This window comes from Hordeum vulgare, chromosome 5H, assembly GCF_904849725.1.
Source record: "Hordeum vulgare subsp. vulgare chromosome 5H, MorexV3_pseudomolecules_assembly, whole genome shotgun sequence".
NCBI lineage: Eukaryota > Viridiplantae > Streptophyta > Magnoliopsida > Poales > Poaceae > Hordeum > Hordeum vulgare.
The window spans coordinates 153053283-153064292 of NC_058522.1; the positions used below are offsets into that span (position 1 = coordinate 153053283).

The 11010-nt window shown below is 43.1% G+C and overlaps 1 protein-coding gene across 4 annotated transcripts; it reads right to left on the reverse strand.

The window, feature by feature from the left end:
* Positions 1-768: 768 nt before the first annotated feature.
* On the reverse strand, positions 769-3864 carry LOC123397737 (proline-rich protein 36-like). 4 transcript variants are annotated; one of them, XR_006610014.1, is made up of 4 exons: positions 3449-3560; positions 3253-3352; positions 1821-3139; positions 769-957 (listed from the first exon to the last, which is right to left on the reverse strand). XR_006610014.1 is itself a non-coding variant. In XM_045092273.1 (4 exons), the coding sequence occupies exons 1-4, from the start codon at positions 3814-3816 to the stop codon at positions 3120-3122; spliced, it is 432 nt and encodes a 143-aa protein (XP_044948208.1). In that variant the 5' UTR covers positions 3817-3864; the 3' UTR covers positions 2735-3119. The 4 variants fall into 4 exon arrangements, 2 of the variants coding, with proteins under 2 accessions (XP_044948208.1, XP_044948209.1); XR_006610013.1 differs by having other exon boundaries at positions 3422-3560; XM_045092273.1 differs by lacking the exon at positions 769-957 and adding an exon at positions 3576-3864 and having other exon boundaries at positions 2735-3139; positions 3422-3492.
* Between the last annotated feature and the right edge of the window lie 7146 nt (positions 3865-11010).

The window sequence follows — 11010 nt, forward strand, 5'->3', positions numbered from 1 at the left end:
TCCATCACAAACTACCCCGAGTTGCGTCAAAAATCTTGACCACGAAAAACCCGTGATCTCTTTGGCTTCCTGGTGGAAAACCATAAGCTCAAGATAGCCCAAAGTATCATCGGAATACCTCGCAGAAGACGTTCAAGAAAGGTAAAACAAATCCAGCAAGACCACCCAACGTGTCGATGATACCGATAGGAGCCGCGTATCTCGTTCTCACAGCACAATCAGATGAGCGCAATGTACATGGCCTGATAGAAATCTCTCGAGTTGCCCCGGATTTGCCCTGCACACAACTCTAGTTTGGACCAACACACATGAGGAGCACTAGCCTAGGGGTTGATTAATTATCCGCGGGTGCTGGAGGGTCCCTACGCTTTTTATTAGTTATTAGGCAAATGTAGTACCAATGTTGGGACATGCTAGAAGTGTTTTATCGCAAAAATAAAATCAAGGGGGTCACCATAACAACCCCAAACATGTTTGGAGCGCTCAATATGGAATATAACACCGGTACATGACTAACTAGGCGGCAAAGATGGAACAAAACACCGAGATAGAAGGAGAAGCCTTCCACCTTTTACCAAGTATATATGTGCATTAATTTAAATAGAGATAATATTGTGATATAACAAGGAATCCATGTTGCCACATGGAAAGCAACAACACCTGCAACTAGCAACTCTATAAGAAGGCTAAGCAAGCGGTAACATAGACAAACAAAAATTGTTGGGATGTGGAGGGGGTTAGAGGCTTTTCATGACAATGTTGGGAGGCTGACATTAATAGGTGGTAGGCAGGGAGACATAGCGATAGAAACGAGACAACTATCATGGCAATTATAGTAATGGTATGGAGGGAACCGATCATCTTGCATGTGACCCCTCTTGGAAGAAGAACGAATCCATTAAGCAGACGAACCAACGTAGTCGAACGAATCCTCACGCTCCGAAGTGGTTCAGAAGTCTATTTAGAAGAAACAATCCGGAAACAAACAATCAACACAAGATAAACACCACGACATATTCATGACATGATGTGCAAGCAATTATGATGCATGTACATTTAATTATGCACGACACGACAAAACACAACAATTTATTACTACACACTAAATGAAGCTCAATATGCAACTAGTTGCATATTAATGAAACTCCATATTTTAATTACTTAGTTCACTCCCGTTTAGTTCCCGACAATACTAAATGTTGCTAAACATGACAAGAGGTGAAGCATAAATAAACTACACTATCTAGTCATTTTAAATGAGGTCGGAAACAACATATAGCATTTCCGAAATGACCTCATATGTTAATTTCGAAATTGGTTCAGATCTGAACTAAACACATTTTACATTTATTATACAGCAAAATAAAGTGGGCCATGTGATTCTACATGTCAATCTAGTCGATATATATATATATATATATATATATATATATAGAGAGAGAGAGAGAGAGAGAGAGAAACTCTATTCATCACCCAGGGTGGAGAATAGGTTATTCTTCACCCGACGTAATCTTATGAGCTTTTCGTAAATAAATTACATTTAAAATAGAAATAGTTACATTCATATTGACCACTATGTAAAATTTGGCATAAAGTCTTTAAAAATATAGGTTGTAAGACAAAAAAGTATGCATATTTTATGTACATTTTACACTATGTTTTTACGTTTGTAATTTCACGTAACAAAAATATTTTTTACGGTAATTATATATTTTCTTACGGTCTATTTTTACGTATGGAATAAGAAAAAAAATTACGTAACGTAAAATTACGATGCATTGATGTTAAAATAGAGGGGGTAAAGAATAACTATTCCTCACCCAGGGTGACGAATAGCGCGAATGAGACCCAGGGTGACGAATAGCGCTAATGAGATATATATCATCTACAATGGAGCTACGGTTGAAAAGATATGACCAACACAAGATGATATGGCCTGAATGCAAAATGCCTGCAAATGAGAGCTACAAGCATGTTAAAACATGGATGAAAAAGATATTATGGAACTACATGACATTCTAGGCAAGTTTAAATGAGGTCGGAACAACGAATAACAATTTCGAAAAGTCCCCATATGCAAATCAAGATTTCGGTACTGTTCTGCCTATAACACAAATTTAGAGTTGTTAAACAACAAAATAAATGCCACCATGTTATTCTACACATTTGTCTAGTCAAGTTACATATATAAAACATTTTAATCATATTTACGGTTTAATATCTATGAATTAAACCATTTTAACGTGGCATTTATGCAAATTTAATGAAAATAGCAAGTTAAACCATTTTAACATGGATGAAAGTTGGCTATTGTGAATATACATAAAATTCTGAACATTTTACATATTTGACATGTTTTATTTAGATGCATGGATAATTAGTTATTGGCATATTAAAGCGTGGCCTTTTGTGAAATATGCAATGTCGTGTTTAAAAGCAAAATCTACAGAGCAGAAAAAATATATAGGATGAATGCAACACACCCCGCAAGCCCGGCAGAAGATCCTACCCAACGTGGGTGTGTGTGCATGGATGGAAAAAACATAGCAGCTAAAAATAAAAGATAGGCATATTAAAATAGCAAGTTAAACCATTTTAACATGGATGAAAGTTGGCTATTGTGAATATACATAAAATTCTGAACATTTTACATATATGACATGTTTTATTTAGATGCATGGATAATTAGTTATTGGCATATTAAAGCGTGGCCTTTTGTGAAATATGCAATGTCGTGATTAAAAGCAAAATCTACAGAGCAGAAAAAATATATAGGATGAATGCAACACACTCCGCAAGCCCGGCAGAAGATCCTACCCGACGCGGGTGTGTGTGCATGGATGGAAAAAACATAGCAACTAAAAATAAAAGATAGGCCATGGGGATTTAATCCATAGACCTCGCGGTGCTAGTGCAGTTGATTGACCAGCTAGCCTACAAAGGAACTACTGACCAAACATGAGATAGACGCTAGATGAACCACAGAATGTCATGAATCGGACGAAACTGAAAAGGAAACAGAACAGTTGTGTTGTGGATGCAGGTTGCTGGTGCGACACGACTTGGCGTCTGGGTCCGACGGGGATCGTCGCCGGCGGGAGACGAACTTGATGCGGCGTTCATGCGACAGCGGGAATTCCTGAAGAGGCCATCCATGATGGGGATGCAGGGTAGATGAGAGAGAAGATATGAGAGAGAGGTTAGAGAACGAGGGGAAGGAAACGAAGAGTAGGCCAGAGCATGGCGCTGAACCTGGTGTGCTCTGACGACGTGCTCTTTGGCCTGACAGTGAGGAAGCAGCTGGAGGCGGCGGGGCTGACTCAGAGGTTGGTCGCCATGGGTGTTCCGTGTCCTTGAGAACAAACACAGAGCAAGAGAGATGAGAGACTGGAGGGAGAGAGATATAGAGTGAGGAGAAGACCGGTGCACAGTCAGGGGGATGGGGCACCTGGTCGCGCGCGAGGGCTTGAAGCATAGGCGCCATGGCCGTTCCTGTCAACAGACAGAGATAGAGAGAGGTGAGGAACAGGGAAGAAATGGGCAGTGAAAGAAAGAAGCAGCAAGGAGGGCCCCACTAGTGAGTTGCGGTGGCCGGCTGGGGCGTGGAAGGGCCATCGGGGCTGCTGCAAGAGCTCCGGCGAGGCGAGGTGGCGCTTGGGTGTTGGGGCCGAGGCAGGAGGATGAAGGAGCGCGGGTGGACGGTCGGAGATGAGGACGAGTTCGAGCGGGAGGTCCTCGGGTGCGGGGGCAGCGGCGGCGGGGTCGCGCACGGCCGCAGGCTCTACTCGAAGCTGCGTGCGGCGGCGCGGACTTCATCTTCCCCTGGAACTAGCGCTATGGGAGCTCGGGGACGAGAGGAAGGCTGGGGCCTCGGTTGCGTGGGGTCGCTGGATTTTTGTTAGCGGAGCTGGATGTCAAGACCGGTTTTCAAATAAAATAAAATTTAAAAAATTAGTCATCTTGATACAGAAAATCAGTAATACTTAATATTAAACAGAGTAGAGCGGAGATCCATCTACAAATTATTACAACATGTTCAAGTCTTACAGAAACGAATATGTTACAATGGTAATAGGATAACTCTACTGCTCGCCATAAAGGGGGCACATCGCATAAGAGTAACGTGACATGACCAGTACTACTACGCGCCAAGCGTCCGAGTGAGGCTTGACGATCTATTCATGGTGGCGGAAGCGGTGAAATAATACAACGGAAGATTCCAAGATCGCAAGACTGAGTGGGACTCCTCTATACATCAGACTCGCTATCGAACTCTTCATCCATGAGGTCTCCTTCATCCATATCTGGCCACATCAACAAGTGAGTGAGTACTTCCAAAAGTACTACAAAACAGTTTGCACAAAAGATGAGATGCATGCAACTAAATGTTAATATGCATCGTTCAGATCATAATTCGTCAAAGAGAGATGATAGAAACAATTTAAGTTAGTGGATAAATCAGGCGGTAATCCGTCGAAATATCCCAACAGAAAAACAAAATGCACCGATCAGGTTTCTGAAGCGACGCGTCGAAAGGTTAACAGGTAAATAAGTTACCACCATCGGGCGTCTAAACGCCACCTCATATGGGGCATAGAAATAAATAACAAGTCATAGTTGGGCGTCTTAACGACACCACACAAAGGGCATAAAGATAAATAACAAGTCGCAGTCGGGCGTCTTAGTGACACCATAGAAAGGGCATAAAACTAAATAACAAGCCGCAGTCGGGCGTCTTAGCAACACCACAGAAAGGGCCTAATAATAAATAACAAGCCGAAGTAGTACAAGCAACCTTCAGGATAATTTTAGAACCTATATGTTAATAATAAAATTTTCCACAATTTAGGACAGTAAAATTGCACCTAAAGCGAGCTCCCTCACGCTTCCAACACTAACAACCGTCAGATTTTGCTTTTAATCATTTCTGGCCGTCAGATGATCGTTTCAGCACTTGATTACCGCGACTTGGGCCGCATGTCCTAAGTGGCTGCTACTCTAGCGATTTTTTCGAAGGCCTGTGGTTGATTGGGCTTTGGATGGGCTGGTATGATAGCCTATCTGTGTACGCGTTGTAGGGCTCGATTGACCCAGACGAGGCAACAGCGCGGACGGTGTATTCCAGACGAGGCAACGACGCGGGTGGTGTGATCCAGAGGCCAAATTTTCCAAAAAAAAAATGCATCAAAATAAAGATCGCAAATCACAAGAAAATAATTAATGTAATACAAATATACCTTAAGCGATTACGATCCTACATAAATATACAAAATTAAACCCTCACTAAAAACGTTCAACATACACATCAATACACAAAAACTGCTGCTGCAAAAGTATTAATACCTATACAGGCCCCTATCAGCCTAATTTAAATATTACACACAAATAAGAAAATTACTATTATGTGGCCCATAACACCACAAATTTTTCAAAAAAATAAAGCAAATAAAATGCAAGAAAATAAACATCCCAAACCACAAGAAAATAATTACTGTTATACAAATATATCAATAATAATTTCATCCTAAATTTATAATAGACGGACGCAGCAACGCGCGTCTTTCATGATCTAGTACCGTTAGATATCCACAACCATTATCGTTCAACCAACTTGTGCTCCAAGGAGCGACTCTAAGATCGACACTTGACCTGTCAAACGACCGTCCTTAATTGTGGACACAGCTACTCGAATTGTTTTGACTCTACACAGGATGTACTCTTTACCCATACCTCGCTGTTTCCGATAGTCCATATGACTAATCCCGGGTACGGTATTTTCGAAGCAGACACTGAAAATAAGCACACACCCATTTTTACCCCCGTGAAGCCCGGCTTCACCCAAACTACGCCGCCAGGGAAAAACTATAAGACGGGGAGGCTCCGACCTCGACTAGCATGGGATTAAATTTATACCGCGTGCTACAAGGGAGTGCCCTCCCTCTCGGTTCCAGACCGAAAACACCCATGCCCCCTCACCGAATGACTGGATTTAGTCCAGGGCCATGTATATCTTCATCCCGGCCCCTCTACTTGGTGTGTAACTCACAATAGGCCTACGACCGACTATACCGAATCCTCATTCAGGAAACAGTGGCAGCACGATAATGAAAGTAAGACACTGACCAGACTCGATCTAGGTCGATACTGGAGTTATTACTTCCTTTCCATCACTTTCATGCACTTGTCATGACCAGACCATAACCTATCATGTTCCGTGTGACTAGGTTATCCACGACCTCTCATAACTATCATTTGCCATAGTCATGTCTTATCATTGTTTATGAGAGATGCAATATTCTTGATTAATGCAAGGATGAATGTTAAATTCTATTCACTACAGAAAATATGATCATACATGACGTTCTTGTAGGGGAACGTTGCATGGGAAACAAAAAATTTCCTACGCACACGAAGACCTATCATGGTGATGTCCATCTAGATAGGAGATTAGATCTATGTACCCTTGTAGATCACTAAGCGGGAAGCGTTAAGAAACGCGGTTGATGTAGTGGTACAGCTTCGTGATTCAAATCACCGTCGTCCCACAATCCGTTCCAATCTAGCGCCGAATGGACGGCACCTCCGCGTCCAGCACACGTACAGATCTCGGCCTTCTTGATCCAGCAAGAGAGACGGAGAAGTAGGTGAGTTCTCCGGCAGCGTGATGGTGCTCCGGTGGTGGTGATGATCTACTCGTGCAGGGCTCCGCCCGAGCTCCGCAGAAATCTGATCTAGAGGCAAAACTATGTGGAATAGGTTTGATTTGCACGTGGCAAAGTTTTGTCTCAAAAACCCTAAAACCACCAGTATATATAGGAGGAGGGGAGGGGCTAGCCTTGGGGCTCAAGGACCCCAAGGGTGCGCCGGCCGAAGGGAGTGGAGGATTCCTCCTCCAATTCGGTTTGGGGAAGGAGGAGTCCTCCTCTTCCTTAGCACCTCCCTCTTTCCTTTTTTTCTTCTTTCCTTTGGTATTTTCCCTTCTGGCGCCATAGCCCTCTTGGGCTAGCTCCACCAGCCCACTAAGGGTTGGTGCGCCACCCTAGGGTTACTGGTCTCACTCCCGAGCGGGTGGGCTCCTCCCGGTGAACACCCGGAACCCATTCGTCACTCCCGGTACACTGCCGGAAATGTCTGAAACCTTCCGGTGACCAAATGAAACCATCCTATATATCAATCTTCATTTTCGGACCATTCCGGAAACCCTCGTGACGTCTGTGATCTCATCAGGGACTCCGAACAACATTTGGTAACCACACATATAACTCAGCTATACTAAAATATCATTAAACCTTAAGTGTGCAAACCGTGCGGGTCCGAGAACTATGTAGACATGACCCGAGACACTCCTCGGTCAATATCCAATAGTGGGACCTGGATGCCCATATTGGATCCTACATATTCTTCGAAGATCTTATTAGTTGAACCTCAGTGCCAAGGATTCATATAATCCCGTATGTCATTCCCTTTGTCCTTCGGTATGTTACTTGCGCGAGATTCGATCATCGGTATCCGCATACCTATTTCAATCTTGTTACCAGCAAGTCTCTTTACTCGTTCCGTAATACAAGATCTCGTGACTTACACTTAGTCACATTGTTTGCAAGGCTTGTTTGTGATGTTGCATTACCGAGTGGACCCCAGATACCTCTCAGTCACACGGAGTGAAAATTCCCAGTCTTGATCCATACTAACTCGACGGACACCTTCGGAGATACCTGTAGAGCACCTTTATAGTCACCGAGTTACGTTGCGATGTTTGATACACACAAGGTATTCCTCCGGTGCCAGTGAGTTATATGATCTCATGGTCATAGGAATAAATACCTGACACACAGAAAACAATAGAAACAAAATGACACGTTCACATGCTACGTTCATAGTTTGGGTCTAGTCCATCACATGATTCTCCTAATGACGTGATCCAGTTATCAAGTGACAACACTTGCATATAGTCAGAAAACCTTGACTATCCTTGATCAACTGGCTAGCCAACTAGAGGCTTTCTAGGGACATTGTTTTGTCTATGAATCCACATGTATCTATGTTTTCATTCAATATAATTATAGCATGGATAGTAAACGATTATCTTGAAACAGGAAATATAATAGTAACTATTTTATCATTGCCTCTAGGGCATATTTCCAACAGTCTCTCACTTGCACTAGAGTCAATAATCTAGTCCTCACATCGTCATGCGATTTACATTGTAATAAATCTAACACCCATACAGTTCTCGTGTTGATCATGTTTTGCCCGCGGAAGAGGTTTAGTCAGCGGATGTGCTACATTCAGATCTGTGTGCACTTTGCAAATATTTATGTCCTCTCCTTCGACGTAGTCGCGGATGAGGTTCAAGCATCATTTGATGTGCCTGGTCTTCTTGTGAAACCTTGGTTCCTTTGCTAAAGCAATGGCACCAGTGTTGTCACAGAACAGAGTTATTGGATTTTGTGCGCTCGGCACAACTCCAAGATCTGTCATGAACTGCTTCATCCAAACACCCTCCTTAGCTGCCTCCGAGGCAGCCATGTACTCCGCTTCACCTGTAGAATTTGCTACAACGCTTTGCTTGGAACTGCACCAGCTTATCGCACCCCCATTAAGAATAAATATGTATCCGGTTTGAGACTTAGAGTCATCTGGATCAGTGTCGAAGCTTGCGTCGACGTAACCTGATACGTCCATTTTGCATCATGCTTTCATGTTGATATTTATCGCTTTTTGGGCTGTTATTACACTTCAAGGTACAATACTTATGCCTTTTCTCTCTTATTTTGCAAGGTTTACATGAAGAGGGAGAATGCCGGCAGCTAGAATTCTGGCCTGAAAAAGGAGCAAGTTTGAGATACCTATTCTGCGCAACTCCAAAAGCCGTGAAAATCAACAAGGATTTTTTGGGATTTATAAGAAATACTGGGCCGAAGAAGTGCCAGAGGGGCGCTAGCAGGAGGCCACAAGCCTGCTAGGCGCGGCCTCCCCCCTGGCCGCGCCTAGGGGGCTTGTGAGCTCCCTTCTGGCCCACTGCCCCCCCCTCTTTTGCTACAAGAAGGGTTTCGGTCTGGAAAAAATCAGGGAGAGGCTTTTCGGAGGATTCGCCACCGCCACGAGGCGGAACTTGAGCAGAACCAATCTAGAGCTCCGGCAGGACGATCCTGCCGGGGAAACTGCCCTCCCAGAGGGGGAAATCATCGCCATCGTCATCACCAACACTCCTCTCATCGGAGGGGACTCATCACCGTCAACATCTTCATCAGCACCATCTCATCTCCAAACCCTAGTTCATCTCTTCTAACCAACCTCCGTCTCGCGACTCCGATTGGTACTTGTAAGGTTGCTAGTAGTGTTAATTACTCTTTGTAGTTGATGCTAGTTGGATTACTTGGTGGAAGATTTTATGTTCAGATCTTTGATGCTACTCATTACCTCTCTGTTCATGAGTATGATTATGCTTTGTGAGTAGTTACTTTTGTTCCTGAGGACATGGGATAAGTCATGATATAAGTAGTCATGTGAATTTGGTATTCGTTCGGTAATTTGATGTGTTGTATGTTGTTTTTCCTCTAGTGGTGTTATGTGAACGTCGACTACATAACACTTCACCATTATTTGGGCCTAGAGGAACGCATTGGGAACTAGTAAGTAGATGATGGGTTGCTAGAGTGATAGAATCTTAAACCCTAGTTTATGCGTTGCTTCGTAAGGGGCTGATTTGGATCCACTAGTTTAATGCTATGGTTAGACTTTGTCTTAATTATTCTTTCGTAGTTGCGGATGCTTGCGAGAGGGGTTAATCATAAGTGGGATGCTTGTCCAAGTAAGGGCAGTACCCAAGCATCGGTCCACCCACATATCAAACTATTAAAGTAACGAACGCGAATCATATGAACATGATGAAAACTAGCTTGACAGAAATTCCCATGTGTCCTCGGGAGTGTTTTTCCTCCTATAAGACTTTGTCCAGGCTTGTCCCTTGCTACAAAAGGGATTGGTACACTTTTCTGCACCGTTGTTACTTTTGTTACTTGCTACTTGCTACGAACCATCTTGCCACACAACTACTTGTTACTGATAATTTCAGTGCTTGCAGATATTACCTTGCTGAAAAGCACTTGTCAGATCCTTCTGTTCCTCGTTGGGTTCGACACTCTTACTTATCGAAAGGACTACGACAGATCCCCTATACTTGTGGGTCATCATATCCCTCAAAGATAGAAACCACTTATCAAGACTCTTTTCTAGCGCTGTTGCCGGGGAGTGAAGCACCTTTGGTAAGTGGAACGAGGTAAGGAAACATTCATATAGTGTGCTGAAATTTATTGTCATTTGTCACTATGAAAACTAATCCTTTGAGGGTCTTGTTCGGGGTATCTTCACCTCGAACGGAAGCACAAAGAGTTGCTCCTCAACCTGCTACACCTACTGAAAATATTTGCTATGAATTTCCTTCGGGTATGCTTGAGAAACTGCTTGCTAATCCTTTTACAGGAGATGGAACATCACACCCACACTTGCATCTAATCTATGTAGATGAAGTTTGTGGTTTATTTAAGCTTGCAGGTTTGCCCGAGGATGAAGTCAAGAAGAAGGTCTTTCCCTTATCTTTGAGGGATAAGGCGTTGACATGGTATAGGCTATGTGATGATACTGGATCATGGAACTACAATCGGTTGAAATTGGAATTTCATCAAAAGTTTTATCCTATGCATCTAGTACATCGTGATCAGAATTATATTTATAATTTTTGGCCTCGTGACAGAGAAAGCATCTCTCAAGCTTGGGGGAGGCTTAAATCAATGTTATATTCATTCCCCAACCATGAGCTCTCGAGACAAATTATCATTCAGAACTTCTATGCTCGGCTTTCTCATGATAATCGCACCATGCTTGAGACTTCTTGTACCGGTTCTTTTATGAAGAGAGATATTGACTTCAGATGGAATTTATTGGAAAGAATTAAATGCAACTCTGAAGATTGGGAGCTTGATGAAGGTAAGGAGTCAGGTATGAATT

Bases quoted from the DNA above. Each gene is read 5' to 3' on its own strand.
- LOC123397737 (XM_045092273.1), bottom strand. From the start codon at position 3,816: ATGAAGTCCGCGCCGCCGCACGCAGCTTCGAGTAGAGCCTGCGGCCGT. The intron at 3,493-3,575 runs GTGGGGCCCTCC...GTCTGTTGACAG, and splicing joins CCGGCCACCGCAACTCACTA to GAACGGCCATGGCGCCTATG. The intron at 3,353-3,421 runs GTCTTCTCCTCA...TTTGTTCTCAAG, and splicing joins ATCCCCCTGACTGTGCACCG to GACACGGAACACCCATGGCG.